General features: G+C 42.5%; 1 protein-coding gene across 7 annotated transcripts in view; it reads right to left on the bottom strand.

Moving 5' to 3' along the window:
- SLIT3 (slit guidance ligand 3) overlaps positions 1–20,350 on the bottom strand; it is a 427,176-nt gene that overhangs the window by 169,835 nt on the left and 236,991 nt on the right. For all 7 annotated transcript variants that reach the window (XM_085518791.1, XM_085518790.1, XM_085518786.1 and 4 more), the window contains one exon: positions 18,570–18,641. In XM_085518791.1, the coding sequence (XP_085374917.1) occupies positions 18,570–18,641 (72 nt within the window). The remainder of the gene's footprint in view (positions 1–18,569; positions 18,642–20,350) is intronic.

The following is a 20,350-nucleotide window of genomic DNA, read 5'->3' as shown; positions in this document are numbered from 1 at the left end:
ATTTCTTAAAATATTTCTGTTTAATAGACAAAGCACAACTTTAATCCATACAGCATTTCTGCTTGCAAAATGTTAGATGAAGGAGGCTTAGTCTTTGCCCCCAACATGCAAAGGGATCCCATAATTCATCAATGAATGCATAACCCTCCTTCTAAGAATCCTGTGTCTGTGCTAAATTTATATACTCCTTAAACAAAAATTTCAAGGATAAATCTAACAGTTAACTATTGCACAAATGACTTACTAATATATTATTTCATTGATATTTAAATGTTAAATATAATGAAGGCAATAAAGCACCTACAATAACAGCAATTATTTCAGGACAAAAAGGCCAAACGCTGCAAAGGGCACTAATTGACAATGAACTGCAGGCACTACAGCTGAGCTGCAGCTGAAGTAATCTAACACACTGCTGGTTGCACAGCAGGCAATGCCCCAGCATGGGGAGAAGAACAGTTTGGCTTCTGAACAGGGACATACCAGGGAGAGGAGTGCTCCAGAGGCATTTTGTAAAGCTTTCTGTCATGCACATGAAGCCTTCCCAGTTAACGATTTTAATGGCATGACTCCTGATGGGAAAGCACACGCTAGTGCAGCAGCTTTAATGTGAAAGGAAAAATAAATTCCACTTCATTCATTTGCTAGCAGCTTCAAGGCCCCACTCTCATTTCTACCCGACTAAGATTAAATTCTATCAGAAAAGATGCACAAATATCAGGAAGTTATGGAAAACAGAAAACTGCCAGAATCTCTCAAGTCCTCCAGTGTGGTCTGGGAAATCATGGAATTACAGAATCATGGAACGGCATAGACCGAAAAGTACCTCAAAGAACATCCAGTTTCAACCCCCCTGCCATGGGCAGGGTCACCAACCACCAGACCAGGCTGCCCAGAGCCACATCCAGCCTGGCCTTGAATGCCACCAGGGATGGGGCATCCACAGCCTCCTTGGGCAACCTGTTCCAGTGTGTCCACCACCCCACAATTGAACGACTTCCATCTAAACTCCCTTCTAAACTTGTGCTGCTGGGTTCTCCCCAGCCTCGTGCCTTCCTCCTCTTCCACAGCCCAGATACTCTTGTCCCTTGCACTGTCCTGTTAGTCAGAAGTCCTCTCCCTGTAAACTATTTGCATCCAAAATGCTGAATCAGGAAACTGAGGTTACATAAAATATTATTTATGCCAGCAAACATCCCACCTTGAGCCGTGATCCTTGTCAAATCCTGCCAGCTAAGCAGAAGCAAACTGCAGCAGTCCTAAGGGTCCTCCAAGGACTACTTGGAAGACACATAACTTGGGATCAGCAGCCTTTGAGGTGGTACATCCTCCAGTGATACGTACTGTCACAGTCCCACTGATTTCAATTTACAACCCCAGAGGAACTCCTTCCCTAACTCACTTTTCTGCCAGTAGCCCAAACTGGGCATAAGCACGCACGGTTCAGCGTTCTTCTGTCTGAAGAACAAAGCTGATTTATAGCCCTGACTAATCTGGTTTTTGTAAAGGAAAGAATGTTCAGTTTGCACACCCACCATGACTTGATAGCAATTACCTGTTTCACAAATTCCTTCTTCAAATTTAACAGCATACAGCTGCAGTTCTGTTGTTTGCCTTGCTCCAAACTCACATGCACTACTGTAGTTCACTGACAAAATCATTAATTCTACACTAAGTGTAATTAAATCAAAATCGCCAACCCACAGAAATGTCTCTGGTGTGTGGATTGCTGCTTTTGTTTGTTTTCAGATAATATTGGTACATTGTCCCTGTTCATTGCAGGGAGTTGGACTAGATGACCTTTAAAGGTCCCTTCCAACTCTAGGGATTCTATGGTTCTGTGAATAGTTTTTACTCCTTTCTCCACACTCTTGTATAGGAATACAGGTGTTCAGGTCTAAATGAGAGAAAGAACTGCACTCCTAATGCTAGAAAAAATGACACAGCTTTTATGGAAGACAGTTTGGGGAGAGAAAAAAAAAAAAAAAAAAAAAAGAAAGGATTTACATTTTGAATCCCACTAATTATACAAATATCCTATTTAAAAACCTCAGGAACTGTAAGCATCCCTTGGAGGAATTCAGAGAGAAATCCCCGTCTGTCAGACCAACAGTTACACATGCTCAGTTCTTTAAATTACAGAGTATGAAGAGATTTTGTTTCTCTTACTTGAAATTAAATTAGTGATATAATTAAGAGCATATAATGAATATCAGAATGATTGCTGACTTATTCATCTAGAATAATAGTACTTTCATTACAGTACATCTCCCGCTCTGTTCCAGTTAAGTACTGAAGAAGCATCTTCTGGCAATGATGTCAGAAAAATGTTAAATAACATAACAGAATTATTTGAAATGTTAACTATTTCATTGCTTCAATTAGTACTTCAATAAGTAGAATGCACATTAACATTCTCCAGTCACGTTGGTTTCATTACACTGATGACAGTGACAATACCTGATGCATCTCAGCCCCAAAGAGTTACGTTGTCCTATTTTGTTATTGACAAAAGGTAAAAATTGTTATACAAATACCAGTTTCCCTGAATCCAAGACATATTTGTAATGAGCACTGGTACAACACCTAATTGCTTCCTGTTTACAGTCTGAACTGAATTCAAATTAAAGAGATTTGGAAAACCTGTCATATTAGGGCAGAATTGAAGACATCCTGTGATTTTTGACTGCAACAGAGACTGATTTGCTCTCACATTCCATTTGGGCGGCTGATTAGCACAAACAGCTAATCAAATTGAGAAATTATATGGTAGATTAAATTTCTGATTAACACTTTTGTCCACACCTTAATGAACATCTCCCACAGTTACCAAAGGTTGCTGTGGTGGCCATTCAGGTTTTTTATATACACCAGGATTCTGTTGGGTCACAGTTTGCAGCATTTGCAAAATTCTCAGCCAAAAAGAAATCATCAGGCCCACAGACACTCATACCCAGCTGAGAAAGAAAATCTGAAGTTACTCAAACCAATATGCATACAATCAAATCTAGCACTGTGCTGTACAGCGCCAAGTAATGTGATAGGTAAAAGGAAAAAGATCTGAAAAGGAGCCAGATTGTTTATTGTGTTTTTTGTTTTCCATGTTTCTACCCTTAGGAGACAGAGATTCTTTACAGGTTTCTAAGACACATCATTTGATAGCAGGAATCCTGCAAACAACAGCCCTCATTTGGCAGCATGCTCTTTGGTGTATCTGTGGGCTTTGTGCTAAGCAAACAACAACGCGCTGCAGAAAGAATAAGGTGCTGAGCTACCTCTCTGTGAGATAAACCCATATTGTGAAAGTGAGCCTGTGAGATGTGGGCTGTGAGCCTGGAGCAGACAAGCAAGGCAGGCAGGCTGGGTGGGAGCAGCCGCGTCAGGCAGTGCAGCACTGGTAGCTAACAAGTCTAACGTTTCCTTCTGTCTCCTTCAATTACACCACGGCTTTATCACAGTGTGCTCATTGGCTGTGTATGTAATCCGTGTGTTGTGTGTCCATAACACCATGTAATTGGGCCTAATGTAAGATTATTATCTATGTGCATGCAATGGATAGCTACAAATGGCGTATCCGCAGGCTTGTAACATTCCCAAGAGTGAATTACTGTCATACTTCACATGCACTACTTCTCCCATAACTGCCATGGTTTACAGGCTTCCTATCCCCAGTGCAACTATACATCCAGTAAAAGAGACTAGAAAATTTATTAAGATTTAACCATCTCCAGGCATAATTAAACCTCTCATGTAAATAGTTTTCATGATAATGTCATTTCTGTTCAGATGTGGGTGAACTGATGCAAAAGAAAAAAAAAAAGAAAAAGATTGAGCAGCTCACCCCAGATTGCCAGTGAGGATGGGAAGAGAACACAGCGGTGCTGTGATGGGTTGTGACAGCAGGACATCCTCAGCAAGTCTGCAGATGACACCAAGCTGTGTGTGCAGCTGGATATACCCGAGGGACAGGATGCCATCCAGAAAGACCTAGACAGGCTGAGCAGTGGGTCCAGAGAACCTCATGAAGTTCAACAAAGCCAAGTCTGGCACCTGGGTTGAGGCAATCCCTTGTTATCAGTACAAGGTGGGGTTGTAAAGACAGAGCACAGTCCTGCTGAAAAGGACCTGTGGCACAGGTGGATGGTAAGCTGGACATGAGCCAGCAATGTGCCCTCGTATCCCAGAAAGCCCGCTGTATCCTGGACTGCATAAACACAGCGTGGCCAGCAGAGTGAGAGAGGGAATCTGCCCATCTGCTCTGCACTGTGAGACCTCACCTGGAGTACTGCATCCAAATGTGGAGTAATGAACACAGGAGAAACACAGACTGGTTAGAGTGCATCCAGAGGAGGGGCACAGAAATAGTCCAATGGGTGGAACACCTCTCCTACAAGGATAGGCTGAGAGCTGGGCCTGTGCAGCCTGAAGATGAGAAGGCTGCCAATAGCAGCCTATCAATATCTAAAGAGGCTGTACAAAGGAAGGAGACAGACTCCTCATTGGGGCCTTCTGTGACAGGACAAGAGGAAATGGTTTCAGACTAAAGGAGGGGAGATTTACATTGTATATAAAGAAGATATTTTTACAGCAATGTTGGTGAGGCATTGGCACAGGTTGCCCAGAGAGGTAATGGATGCCCCATATGTGGAGACACTCAAGGTCAGGCTGGACCTGTGAAGGTCCCTTCCAACTCAAATGATTTTATGATTCTATAACAATTTCTGAGCTTTGTGGACGAGCAGAGAGCTGGTACAGCATAGAACTGGATGCCCCTGCTTTGGGGTGGGACACAATGACACCTTCAGATCCCTGACAGCCTTGAAACACCCTTTAGTAGAACTAACAGCATGGGCAGCTTACCAGTCCCAAAAACTGAATCTAAGCTATTTTTAGCAACAAAACTAAGACTTGATTAATGTTTGTAATTAACTCAGAGTCTGTAGAAAGAAAGGAGCTGTATTTTCAGAAGTTGTAAAGAGCCATTTTTCAGGTCAGGAGGAATTTGCATTAAATAAAATATTTACTACTTCTCATGGCCTCTGATGAAAAAGCAAAATGGCTTTGGGACTCTATCCCTCAGCACTGAGCATCCAGGATTTGCTCTTGTTAGGCACGAGGCAAAGCTCCGCTGGATCCGTCAGTCTGCTGAGTCCCGGGCCCCTCTTTGACTAAGTCCTCTGATCTCCCCACAGTCTGTTTAAATTAAAGCCCACAACTACCGTGCAAGCATATAATGAAAGCAACTGATGCTGCACTGATTAATCCATTACTCGGAACTGTTAGAAAACATAATGATCTCACAAGGGGCCTTATTCACTGACATACAGCAGTAGAGCTCTGATCTGACACCTCAAATTAGCAGCAAAAGCAGTAACAGCTGGGATTTTGTCTCAATATTTGTACCCAACTCTAAAATGAGTTGGCACTACACAAGTGCTACTTTTAAACATAATGTAAGCCCAAGAAAAAAATCTTCTAAATAGTCTCCAGGTGACACGCAAGATCCACAGAAATAAATAAGAATAACTAGTTGCCAATCTGGTTTCTGTTCTAGTATTACTCTTTCATTGACGTGCTCACAAATGTTCTCATCACAGCGACATGAGAGGCTCCAGCGTCATTAACTCAGGAAGCTGACATCAGAAACATGATGAGTTTGAGGACATTGAGAAAAGAAAATGTTCTTTTTGGAAATGCATGAAAAAAAAAATAAAATAAATCAGCTTTGCATGGAAATACAGACAAAACTGACAGCAACAGTTATTGCTACAATTCTGTGACTCTTTCCACTCTACGACTGATTTTCATGTGTGTATAACTTTCAGATTTTAGCTATTCAAGCTTATTAAAAAGGCCAGATGTTTGTGGCACATAGATTTTCATGTTTTCTTTCCCTTGCAGGAGCGAGATTGCTTTTAAAAATATCAGACTGTAGGGAAAATGAGCTTTAGAAATAAAGTTGTTGTTTTGTTGTTGTTTTTTAACAAAGTGCTCTGTTATATCCCCAAGCACTGAACTTCCATCTGTCCTGCAATGGTTTAGCATTTAGTCAACCTGCAAGAAACCAATCATTTTCATCTACAGCAACAGCATTAGGCCACATTAACTGAAGTGTACTGTCAGTGCACTAGCTCTCCCTGGAGACCATGCCCTGGCTGGAGCCTCTGGGGCTGCAGCTGAGCAACTGGTTGAGCAAACGTTCTGGATAAGGAAGCTGGGACAGGGAGTCAGCGTAAATGGATAAAAGAGGAAAGAAGCAAGTCATGTGTGTCTGTACAAAGATCGCATTGTCATACATACACAAATGGGAGCAATATTAAAGACAATGTGACAATGTCTGGTGACTGGTGCTGAAACCTTTCATGTACCTTAAATCCTACACTTTTGTTTTAGGTGCACATACATTATAGACTTGAATTTACTTACACCAACATGCAAATAATGATAAAACAAGATGAAGTAGACCATAGAATAACAGAATAGAAAAAAGTAAAACAAGTGTGCCCCGGTGGCGCAGTGGTAGGAATGCCGCTTTGCAACACCGGGGCCCGGGTTCAAATCCCCCTGTGGCGCAAGTGGTAGAAGTGCTGCTCTGCTACACGGGAGGCTCAAATCCCGGGGGTTGGACTTGATGATCTATAAGGGCCCTTCCAACCCGCACAAGACTATGATACTATGATGATATGATAAGGTACATTGAAATATAAGAAAGGTTACAGAGAATCAGGGGAGACAGTTCATTTGGTTGTGAGCTTGGCTACATGTCAAGACAAGAACTGCCACTCACACGGTCTTACATGAGACATCTTCTCACTTCCCCTTAATGAGGTTTCTGTTTCTATGAAGAGAAGGACACATCCATTTTTCCACATAATCAAATCATTTCTATTAGTTGTACAAAATGCAGGTACCAGTTGCATCCCCTGATTCCTTCTGATTCCCATTCTCAGTGAGGGTTGAAAAAGCTTTTCACAGTAATTTCAATCAGCTTTTCAATCTTTTGCAACACCTTTGAATTCTAAGCAGGAAATACAGATTCAATACAGCCTGAATGGATTTTTTTGTTGTTGTTGTTGTTGTAAAAGTATCAAAACAAGCAAAGACAAAAGAACACAAGCTAAAACTACTCAGCCACTGCTTTATTTTAAATTGAGCATTCTCCAATGGGCTATTTTTCTAGAGTAAAAAATGACACAAGAAATATTGCCCTTACTTATTTTTGAATCAGAAAATTTTCTCAAGTGTTTGCTCCAAGCCTACCCATTTTTCAATGCATCGTATTGGGAATGATGACAGCGGCTCTAAGCCACGGCTACCTCTACAATTTTCTGCAAACCATGAATAAATGCTCTACAACATCAGGCTGGTTTTGATTTGCACAACTAATACATGGGAAACAAGTTCAACTATCACAATATGCAGATCCAGGCTGGATGTGGCTCTGGGCAGCCTGGTCTGGTGGTTGGTGACCCTGCCCATGGCAAGGGGGTCGAAACTGGATGTTCTTTGAGGTCCTTTTCAACCCAGGCCATTCTATGGTTCTGTGATTCTCGTTCGTCTGTCAATGACCACTGAATGATTTTAGCAGGTTCTGAATCTAGTTCTTGCAGTCCACTTAGTCTGATACACACATTTTCCTCAGAGCTACAGGGACCAAACACATCAACATCAAATCAATTTCAGCACCTAGAATTTGTAGATTCATTTGAAAATCCATTGTTTGACAAATTAGTATAATTAAAATAGTAACAGAAACATATATCTGTAATAGAAATTAGTGTTTAAATGGATAGGTTTTTCTTTTTTTTAGGGTTCTACAGAGATCTCTTATTAAATATGGATCTTAGTGTTCACAACCACATGCTTGTCAGATTCTGCATTTTATAGATTGTGTTAAAATCAATGGAAACTGGATTGTGCCTTTATGCATACAGAAGTTTGCAAGCCTACTGGTGTGTATTTATGGAAATTATGAGAAAGAATCAAGACAGAGTTTAATGCATCTGCACTTTGGCGAAATAAAGCAAATGTTCAGCTTCCTCCTGGAACAGTTGCTTTTGGTTAGTCCTTTCTCATGCTAGAGCAGCTTTATACACATAGACTGATTCAAATTAACACTATCCAACTCCACAGTCTGAAAGAAGCAAGTAACTTTTGCCATTTGTTCAGGCTGAAGGCATTTGCTGATGGAGATTGCTATCACTGGGGTAGAAGGTTTCAGCACTGAGTCGGCTGAGAGCTGTGGTTTCCTTACAGGACCTCCACTGAAAGAAATCAAATTTGGATCAGAAAAAAACAGTATCATTCCTTTATTTTAACTGTAGTGGAAAAGCTTCCCTACTATAGCAAACACAACATACCGAGAAACAGAAAAGACAGTTCAAGCAATGGACCTATAATGGAATGGCTGCCTGCTCATATAGAGAGCAAGTGACAAGAAAAAGAACTTGTGAATCCAGTGAAAGGAGCAACGTGACAAAATCCCACCTGTGGGATTCCCGCTGTGCCTGCCTGGTGCCACTTGGTCAACTGCCGCAATGCGGCACTGCGGTTCCCTGCAAGTCCCATGTTGGCCACTAGGACTGAGGGAGGGACCCTCAGTGCACCGCAGGGCAGCTGCTCAGGAGGTACATGTATAGCCATGAGAAATGGCACTGGCAGCAGTTTGGTGTCAGTGCAAAAGACTTTACAAGATCCTCTTAGAAAGCAGGTGCCTGGTACCACAGGGCGTGGGCTGCCAGAACCCTGTGTTTCTGTGGCCCTGTAGTGGCAGACTATAGGTCCTGCACGGACTTGACGCTTCTCACAGCTCGCCAGAGCTGCCCCTGTTTCCCGTACCCACAATCTCTGCCCTGGGACTATTAGCATTCACATTTACGAAGGCGGCAAGAGGAGACCCTTAACAGCAACAAGAACATTGCAAAGGGCTGCAAGGGGCTGCACAGCCCATCTCCTCCTCCAAAAGCCACCAGAGGAAGGAAAAGAAGCAAATATTTCATAGGAGGAATTTACATCTCTAGTACCAGAATCCCCACCCCAAAATGGAAGAGAGATAGATACACTTTAGGAGAATAATTTTAGATGCTAACAGTACGCAGTGCCCCTATTGGCAACTCATACATGGTGAAAGTTAGGATTAATATATAGTCTAATATAAATCTTGGTGAATGAAATAGGGAACGTGTGATATACACATTCTGTGAACTCAGACCAGTATGCATGAACAACTGTTCACAAAAAAAATTACCTTTTATAGAGAAAAGAAAGGTTTTGAAAGAACTAAGCCAATACATAGTTCCTAGACAAGGGCAGTTACACGTCTCTTGCTGAAGCTGGAAAGGGGTCTGCTTTCCATCAGGAATTAAACATCAAGTTTTTCTTTCAATAAAACATTAGACAGCATTTCTGTGGGTTGCACAAGAAAACGTCAATATGTTTAAAAAACATATATTTTTCAAAGTTTTAAACTTCTCCCAAACACCACCTGCCCATGAGGAGCAACAATACCTGCTTATATTCATGCATGCATACACAATCAAGGTAAGGAACCGAAATGATTTGAATATCAAATACTCACAGTGTTACAATGGCGTCCAGTCCATAGAGTGAAAAAGTGCAAAATAAAATAGACATGGAAAAAATTCAAAGCGCTCGCGATCTGTTCAGGAACATTCTACAGGCGCATTCTACAGCAGCTAAATAAAGGGAGTCAACTGCTCCCTGTATATGAGTGTTTCCCTGGAATATCTGTACCCATACCAAATAAAAGACCATTGCGGATGGTCTGCCCTAACTACTTCAGCCTAAGGATCAGCTGAGGCTCCTTGCTGGGTTTCTGACGCCCTAGCCGCAGACGGGGAGACCCAAGCCTTTTAAGACATGGCTGGAATTGCCCAAGGAGCCAGTCAGCAGCCGGGGGGTGCTCATGGGCCCCCCCTCCCAGAGCCCGCCCAGCTGCAGCCCCTCACAGCAGCAGGTTGCGGGCGGCCTTCAGGCACGGGGCTGCTGCAATGCGGCAGTTCCGCCATCACGGGAGCAAGTCCAAGGCTGGAAGCCACGAGCAAGAGCTGTCTCCCCACCCTCCTTTCTGCCTGCACCACCAACACAGCACTCTGGTGACACATACTATCTAGGATCGTGGTGGCAAAAGACGCAAAAGCAAATCTGAACAACCAATTTGGCGATCAAAGACCTTGTTCGGTGTATGCTCCTGTATCTTTTCCTCATGGCCACCAAATTCTCCTCCTCAGCCAGCTCCTGTCTGCCATTCGAACCACTGACAGCCCGCACTGGCCACCACCATGAAGGAATGTGTGCCATTTTTAAAAGGCACCAGTGTTCCTTATTTCCCTCTGTGCCTTTATAGGGTCACCACACTTGACGCTTTCAAATGACCAAGCTCATTTCTGAGATATCCCTGAACTACTCAAGAGCAACATGCTATGTTACAACAAAAGGTTCCTGGGCACCTTTACAGCATTCAAAAACATCTTGCTCCTAAGTCTCTGCAAATGGCCTCAGTGTGGCCAGCATCACGCTTATGTACCAAAACATCTTCAGATCACCCACCCCAAAACAGAAACCCAACAAACATTTCAGAAGCATCAAATCACTTAGCACAAAATTGCCTCACTTATGATAGCACAAACAACATAGAAATTGGGATTATTTGACTCCAAATTACTTCAAAATCATTTCACACTTCTTTATGCAGCTCTTACATTTTCTTGTTTGTTAAGCAGAACTGGATATGATACATAAAATGTCTAAATTACACAGACCTTTCAAGTTTTGAAAATTATTTTCCATGCATATAACCACAAAAATCAAGTCTAATTAAAACATATATGTTCTTTACAACCAGTGCGTGTCACGCATTCATAATATGCACCTGTATTTTATGCATAACCTTATGAATGGCAAGGAAAAAATGCACTAATTTGTTTTAGGACTGAAGAAGTTTCCATGCATGTACTTCTTAGATACTAACATAATTATCTACCTTATTTCCAAGACAGACATCTACATATTATTGTTTTGAATTCCAGTTTACTACAGGTACAATATTACTGTCCAAGCTAAAAATGTTGATAAACGCTAATAGTAAGTAATGCATACTACCCTGGTCCCAGCAACTGCATTTCAAGGTTACACATCAGACAACGTGGCACACTAACAATTTGGTACACAGAGCTCTCATCGAAACTGCGCTCTACATTTCCAGAGAAACAGGATTTTTGAGCCCTCTCCTGTATAAGGACTGGTAGAGCTCACAGCTTCTCTTTGTTCTACCAGCACAAGAGGCAAATGTACCCACTGAAACAAGTAAACCATTGAGTCCCCTGCAGATCATAAACCACACCTTTAACCACATGCAGAACAAAAGAAGACCAACTTTGTATGCTATGAATTTGTTTTTTAAATTGTTATTGCATTGATTGATCCCAGATCAGCAGCAGTTCCTTCATTTACCACCAGCTTCGGGCTCAGTGTCTTGGAAGGGCTGGAGACACCCTGGTGTTGGTGTGCCAAAGGCTTTGCCATACGCGCATGCAACTTCCTCTCCCCACCAAAATGCCTTATTAATACCAGCAGGACCCAGCTACCATAGCATGGTCATTCAGCTTCCCTGGGGAGTCACACAAAGAACAAATTGCAAGTTATGGCATAAAGTGCCTAGTCATCTCCCTGGAACTTGTTACTTCCCTTCATAACTCCCTTATCAGCTCAATTTTATCTGCAAGGAGCTTTGTTGCTATCATAGTCTTCTGCTCAGCTTCTGGATAAGGTGTTCGTCTGCATATCTGCATTAAATACACAGTTGAGTGTCTCCGGGATTAAGTCGTTCACATTCACTTGACTTTCAGCAGTCAAAATGCTTGTTCTACATCTTTTATATTACTGACAAAGGAACTGTATTAGTCAAAGGGGAGGCAGGGCAGGTCACAAAATGAGCAGAGCATGCAAATGAATCAATTAATACCATGGAGGGAAGGTCTGCCAGAAACCCCCATGTCTCCTGGAGTTTTGACTTTGGCGTCTCTCAGAGCAGTGACTGCAGCACCAATAAAGGACTTACACAAGGCAAGCCATAAACCTGGGCTTTCTCAAAAAGCATATCGGTCAGTGATTCATGAATCTAATAATTCTAACCTGGCACTGCTCTTATCTTGATAAGTTCGGTAGCCTGCAGGGCTCCAGGCTATTCTCAAAGAAGAAAAAAAAAACCAAAAACCTCCAGCCTAATGGGAGCAGGAAGGGAGAATGAGCACAGCGTTCAAATACTACGTATGCTACAGGAGGGAAACATCACTTTTCTAAATATGTAACATAAGATAGCATCCATGCTGAGGTCTGATAAAAATGTTCATCAATTTGCTGGGGCATGCCCAGCACATACTGCAGGATTAGCAAAATCATTGATCAATGAATTTATGCAAATATATTCCCCCCATAAAGAGAGAGTTACATTACATCTGTAACAGGCATCAGTGATTTTCAGAGGCCCTTGATTGCCCGCTCTTATTTTATCTCAGCTGGTCTTTGATATAAAGCCTGTCACCATGGTGCCATCTGGATAGTGTTCCTTTCACTATGCTGTACTTCCAACCTCACATTTTGTAATATGCTGTTAGAACAGAGGTTATCTCAGATTTCATTTCCATATCTTGAGCAATGATGCCAGATCTCCCACTGAAATATATCAGCAAATAAAAAATTTCTTATCCAGCAACTGTATAAGCACCCCATCTTTCCTCATCTATCCATGTTAACTATTTATCTCAACTCTTCAGGGTCTGTTGGGTACATTACTTTCCAAAAGTTCTCCAGAAAAAGGCCTTTCTGTAGTTAATCTTATCTCCAACTTATTTATGTAAAAGACAACTGAAAATAACAGCTAAGTTCATCAGGAACCTTTCTCATTCCTATAGAGATCTATGATGACACAGGAGCCAGGAAAAATGGGAAGGGAACAGAACACTGGACAGTCAAATGAGGAACGGAGTAAAGAAAACTGGAAGTTACCCTTTGTCCACTGATATCTCTGCACTCTGGGTGAACCCTTCCTCAATTGCCAAAATGACTTTTATTCTTCCCCTGACATAGTGTGACCTCCTGTGATATAACCTGCACACAGAAAACTGGGGATGCTCTTAGAAAATCCAACCTCCATTCTGTGTTTCAGGGATTTCTACCGCAGCGCAGACAATTCAATTGCTCAAACTTAGCCAATAATTATTTCAGTTTGGTTTTTATCACACACATTATGTACATGCTGACTGATGAAATAAGATCTTTCATTTATTTTATTAGTTCATATACATTTAAGTTAACATATATCCTTAGGTTTAAAAAAAATTAAAAAAAGACCAATCATTCTAATCATCCTAATTTTACTCTTACTCAAGTATGAATGTATAAAACAGCTACGCACAACATTTCATTTAAAATCCCATTTTCATTATTATATTTAGGTATTTCACTATCAGCTATAGGAACACCACTTACAGAGTTCAGATTTGATCCTGATTGCCTCAACAAATCATAATTTCCAGCAAAATAGAGGGAAATCACATTTGTGTGGCATTTTCAGGCTTTCATTAAGCAGTGACATCTCATATATTTAGAATTATGTCATGACTTTCTCTCCCTGATTCTCCATGTTGGGAAAGCAAATAAAGATCTCCTACCTAGTTAAGACATGCCCAGAATAGCATTTCGAGAATAAGAGAACTGATCGTACAACTGAATTCGGCGCACCAAAGATAACAATAGGAAACAATTAAATCCTGTCTGTAACACAAAATCACAATTCATTTTCATAGAAATTCTTAAAAGCTTGCTAGGACAAAAAAAGCGGTGTGTATTATAAGCATACAGCAATTTTATTATATTTATATAATTAAATGTTGATGATGACTAAAGTTCTTATGAAGCACAATCCTTTATAGCAGGAATGCATGGGAGAGACAATAACAGCATGGCCGAGCACTGTAAGGTGCCTGCTAGGAATGGGAGTTTTACACGACGGATGGGAGAACTGCCGCCAGCCTGATGGATCACACGCATCCGACACAACACGACTTGGGAGGAAAGAATATACTCAAGCCCTGATATAGCAACTGTAATTTCTAAGATTCTGATTGTCTTCATTTTAAGATCTCAGAGATGGAAGGTGAGGTATTTTCATTACAACTATTTAGTCACTTATTTTTAAGCTCAAATATTTAGGGCTCACTTGGAATTTAAGTCTCTGTTTCAAACTGTTGCTGTCATTGGGATGACTGCACCCGAACCTCCTCAGTATCACCTGCAAGTGAATCACCAAGATTATTCCCACTAAAGTGCCCAGAGTTGGCTGGCGGTTTCCTGCGAGTGCGGTTTGTTGCTATGGACTCTTAAAGTGCTCATTCACTTCAAAACACAAAATTCTGGGATGGTGATTTTTTAGACTATGGAATACATAAGAGACCGAAAATAATGCGACTGACGACAAGTAAAACTCCAAGCTCTTCAGTACTACCTCTGTCCAGCAAGAACATATTTATTTGTCTTCCTCAATAAAACTGTTGTCAGCAATCCTCTTCAGATTAGCTCTTGCTCTGGTAATATTTTTTGGTTTGGGATTTTTTTTTTTGCTGAAGAACTGCAAAGAACAGAAGATGTTCAGACTCAAGTCCCTGTTAGCAATCAACACAAAGCAGGAAAAACAACAGCATTTACAGTATAAAACCAGGAAAACACTCCAGGTAAATTGGCAACAATGACTCATAATTCTTTCAATCCTGCTCACATAGCACTACTACTGTGTCACCACACTGTATTCAAGCCATTCCAGTGAGGACAAACAACAAGAAATAGATTAAAAGTGGGTGGGTATTTTTTGCTAAATTGAGCTCTGTATCTTACTGAGAAATGGATCCTAATAACCACATATTGTTCAGCACTTCCAGCCTAATGACGATAGCACGGCCATTTGTTCAGTCCTAATGGCTTACACAGTTTGACCGGGCTTTCTGAACCACTCTGAATTTACTTCCATTTATCCACAAATCCAACAGGACTGAAAAGTAAGTTCTGAGTTCTGGAAGAGTTTTATCTCCTATGCATTGTAATGTTAAACATTTGGATGTGAAGCTATAGAGTAACAAATCTCTAACCTACAAAGCATGTATCTCACTGCCACATCCCATAAGGAATACTGGGCAATTATTCTGAAGCTTTAAAAGAACTTGCTTACAGCTACACTAATAAACATTTCTCAACAATGCTGTTATTGCAGATATTGCCACAGGACGCAACTAAAAATTGAACAGAGAAGAAAGTCTTCTAAAACCAACACTTTAGTTTGTGAAAGTTTCATACCAATTTCCTTCAGCTTTTCTCCATTCTGCTATTCCAGCAGGTTATTGCACTAATTAAGAACTTGCATCCCTCCTTCTACATGCTGTCGCTTTCTGTTGGCCACACACACCTTTTCTTTGTGAATGTGAGAACAAACCCAGTGAAGTACTTTTAACCCTATTACAAAAAGGGGGAAAAGGAGGGATGTCATCAGGAGAAATTCCTACCTTTCCTACCTGTCAACAAACTGGAAACAAAACCTTTGTGGGAAGCCACAGAAAGGACCTGATGCAAAAAGGAATAAAACCAGGCCCTACCCAAAACTACGAAGAAGCATTTAAGTAAGTGTGTCGGTTGAGTGCCATTTCTCAGACATCATCTTCACCTTGCTGCAGACACAACGACAACCAGCAGAAAGCACAACACATTTTCTTGCAACGTTTTCACAACTTTTTAATCCCCAACTCACAGTCACCAATAACTCTTTAGCATCTGCGTTACGGTCTACATAAGTCAGACCTCAGGATCAGCGACAACTAATGGGATTTCTGAAACACCAAAGCTCACAAAGATGTGGTCAGAAAAGTGCTAGCGTGGGGTGCCAGGCTGTACCTGGCCATGACCCAGCATTCAGGTGAAGGCAGCAGCTTGGTGCCCTGTTAAAAGTACTGAAATTAGCCATGGATTTCTGAATCTCGGCCTCATACTACTTGCTGGTGTAGGAACTTAGAACACAGGAAAAATAAAACAGAAGCTGTAAGTGAAGCCTGCTTGCTTTCGAAGTGGAAATAAATGACATGGACCACAGAGTGCTCTCTATTTTAAAGGAAAAATGCAGCTTCCTTCTGTTGCTTTGTTTACCAAATCACCAAGATCCTTACAGTGAAGTTTTCTGAGGAATTTGAGTTCAATAAGAAGTTTAAATCAGAAACTGAAGTGCTCTTAAAGGAGGTGTTGATTTATGTTCTGGGTAACGTTACGCATTTTAGCTCTTTCCTGGGTAATCCACAGAACTGCAGAGTTCTGCAGACAGGCAGGAACACAGAGAAAAGGTGCAGAATGTGTTTGAGATTAAAAAGGTCACATGATTTCAGGAAGATGAAGAAGTAAATAATTGGGTGCCCTTACAAACTGCTCACACAGATCACTTGTTTGTCTTTTGCCAGAACGATCAAATATTTTCTACGTAGTGCACTATGAGTTAAAGTATTTCTCCATAAAATACAGTGGTAAGCTCTTCTCTGAAATGTTATCTTGATGCCTTTTGGTTTCGCTTGATGATATTCTTTCATGGCTCAAATTGCTCTAATTTTTTAGCATTTATGTCTGTTTTACAACAGAGGATGTGATATCCTCCAGTGCATTAGGCAAATGGCTTTTGCTAGAGATATAAATGCCTTGGGAAAAAAAAAACAACAAAACAACACTTCAAATTAAGCTTGAAGCATCCTACTCAAATTTTGTGACTGAGAAAAATAACTGGATACTATCAATCTATTTTCTCATCTTATTTAGAATGAGATTGATTTTTCCTGTAGCGTTATGCGCGTGCTGAAAATTAAAGATGCATTCAAGAACTGATGATGATGTATTTTATACAGCAGAAAGCTTTCTCTTCCCCCACCCACAAATAGATGGTATAGAAGTACCCAATTGCAAACAGAGGGGTAAATAAACTAACTTGACATCCCAGGGGGAAGGAATTCATTCCCAGCAACTATTTCAGAGCCTACAGAACTTGGTGTAGTACAAATAAAGGTTCCAAGTACCGCCCAGCATTCTGTAGTAGAGTTGTAGCACAGGCTGGCATCAGTAGAGGACTGATTCACCCTTTGTGGATATGGAAAAGCAGTCCATCACAACAAATAAGCAAATAAATGAGCAGATTTTTTGTTTCTTCCTTTTATTCTAGGACACAGGCAGATAAAACTTCATTCACAGCTTTTACCTCACTGCTTTTCCTTAAAAAGGGCTGTTAATACAGAATTTGAACAATTGATCCTCCTGTTATCTCGGTACGAGCAGCACACAGCCTCTGACTGATAACAACATCCCAGCGTGGGAGAGCAGGACCACAGGTTCTGAGGGTGGTTATGGCAGACAGGTATGGACACAGCTCCCCAGTACAGCAGCAACTGAACCCACATCTGCTGGCACTGAAGGCAGAAATCATCCTTTCAGCCTCTGTCCATGGGGCAGAATTCCCTTTATTATCGCACAAACATTCAAAAGAGCTTCGGTGCACTGCACAGTGCCATCACTACAGCCTTGGTGCTGCTGATACACAGCAGCCACAGGCACTGTGCTGGTCCTGGTTCCTGCAGGTGCCAGGTCTGTGTGAGGCACACTTTAACCCCGTCTGCTATCTCGTACCTCTTAAGGGCAGTGCTGGCAGCAGCCTGAGCAACCATCCCCACAGCATTTAGCACAGGCCATTTGGCTCTGGAGCAGCACCACCATGACTCTGATGGAAAGGTCTGACCAAAGGAGTGCTCCTGTGCCCCTGCCCCAGCTCCCATCCCTTCTGCCTCAGGACTGGGCACTCTGACATTAACACTATCAGCTCCGCAGCATTAACTTTCAGAAAAGCCTTTATCTGTTCCTCTGCTCAAACTGTATCGCTGCAGAGGTCCCTACGTGAACAAGTACCTGTTAACAATGAGCAAGTTACCTGCTCGGTGCAGAGCTCTGGTAACGCAGGGTTTCACATGACAGCAGCACTATGAATCTCATGCTTTTTCTCTGACAGAGGCGAATTTCATTGCCAAATCTCTTTTTTTTCCCTTTTCAGTTTGCAGCTTTAGCAGACAACGTGCAAACTTTGCGGCAGCTCCGAGCTCAGCGTGCCGGAATTTCAGCCCTCGGAGCAGGATCCTCCCCAAGAAGCCGACGCCAGCACCGAGCGACCCAGCCAAGCCCCGGCCATCCTCCCTCCCGCACACCGACCCCTTCCAGCATCTATTTGTCCGTGTCCGCTGTCAGACACCGCTCCATGCGAACCCGTCCCCCCACCCCCCGGCTCCGCTCCCCCCGTGCCGCTGCGGAGCGCTCCGACCGCCGGCGCGGTGCCGCGGAGCCGCCCGTTGCGGTTCCCCCGGCGGCACCGGGGGTGGATCGGTGCCGCTCCGCTCCGCGCGCTGCGGCCGCCCCAGCCCGTTCCCCCAGCACTGCAGCACCAACAGCCCCCCCCCATCCCCCCGGCGCCCCGCACAGCCCCAACTCACAGGATCTCCAGGTCGCGCAGGGCGCGGAAAGCTCCATCCTCGATGCAGCTGATCTGGTTGTTGTCCAGCTGCCTGCGGAGAGGAAGGGAGAGGGTGAGGGAGGGCAGAGCAGCCCGGAGCGGGGCCGGGTGTCCCCGAGGCAGTGCGGGGCTCTGTGGTTGTGCCAGCGCCGCACGCTGCGCCGGAGCCTGGCAGGTCTCAGTAAATATTAATTGCGTCTTTTTTTTTTTTTTTTCCTTTCTTTTTTCTTTTTTTTTTTTTTTAAAGGCAGAAGGGAGTAATTTCATTACATTAGGGCATCCAATCCATTATGAGCTTTTACCGTCATGTCAGTGAAACAATTTCATTAAGCTAAAGGCCTGTAAATCATTGGAGGTCACCGGGCTGCCCTCCGTGACCTCCCACAATGCCTTTTCTTCTTTTACTGGAAGTTGGAGTCCTCTGTCCTGACAGTACTAAATCTCCCGGCTTTATCTGCCCGAGAGCTGTGAGAGCGAACAGGGAATACACCAGTTCCAAATTAGACTCAACTAATCTAATTTTATAGTCTTTTTATTATTCTAAGCACCAAATGGCTGTGGTGGTTCGATGCCTCCGCGCATTGTTACCGGTCCCATCTGGTAGCCCATTCTATTGAAAGATCTCTGAGCGAATGCAAAGCCTGACTAACTGCATCAGGGAGCACGGCCGCAACACGGAGCAACACGGACACTCACGGCACCACGCTGCTTCCTAATGTCTCATTTAATATCTGGACTGTGGGCTTCTCCCATTTGTTTCCCTGCACGTGCATATGCATTACAATAGGTGGGGACGCAGCGGTACAGGTACATCTGCCTCTCTTATGGGGAAATTACAATTGTAAGGGGTTATCTAAAATTTAGCAATTACATTTTCAGACATACGATCTCTTGAATGTTACGCCTACAGAAATACACCTGTGTACCTCCTCATGTGGAAGCACAACGCCTGAATGTCAGACAAAAACCAGAGCTAACTCCTGGCTCTGTTTGCTCCACTGACACTGATTATCCCAGGTACGTGTTTGTGTCTGAAGACCAAAGGGAAACTGCCCTTGGTCTGGTCCCAATGAACATGATTTAAGTGCATGAAGTATCACACAAGGTCTGCTTAAAAGCTTAGCAAGCATAAAGGCAGCTGAGGTTTCTCATTGCTCTCATATCTTTGGAGAACATGCTGAATTTGGCAAAACATCCAGCAGTATCTCCTATACCGACATACACCAGGACGTACAATCATCCGGAAGGAATTCTGTAGCATGACAGTTCATGCATATTTTAAATACATATTTATGTAACTATATACATACTTACTTATTTATGTTCTCTCTGCCCCTCCCACCACCCCACAAAGGTGCCAACAGCGATGTACATCTGACTGCTGAGATGGCAAAGTGGCTTCTTCTGAGAAGGCTGTTTAATTGAGTGGGTCGTTAGCATTTTTTTGCTCAGATGGAAAGAATGGGGGATTTCGGGAGGAATAAACTTAGGATGAGTTAAATATAACTCTGGATGCATGACTAAGTACTTTACACTTCAGTTGGCTTTATTAAGCATACTTTATTAAGCATAAAGCTGGCACATTCTAGCAAGATGAAGAGAAAGCAGGAGCAATTGGAGAACCACCTCTCTCTTTCCTTCTACAAGAAGTATTATATATTGCCTATTTTTATTTGAGTTACACTATAATATTGATTTTTCTGCCAGATACACTAAAACAAGCAAATAAACCCAGCATGCGACTCACAAGGCCTTCTATTA

This window comes from Coturnix japonica, chromosome 18 (genome assembly GCF_054131305.1).
Source record: "Coturnix japonica strain WE chromosome 18, WE-NBRP24, whole genome shotgun sequence".
Lineage (NCBI taxonomy): Eukaryota > Metazoa > Chordata > Aves > Galliformes > Phasianidae > Coturnix > Coturnix japonica.
The sequence above is the reverse complement of the archived record's forward strand: the minus strand, read 5'-3'. Positions and strand labels throughout refer to the sequence as shown.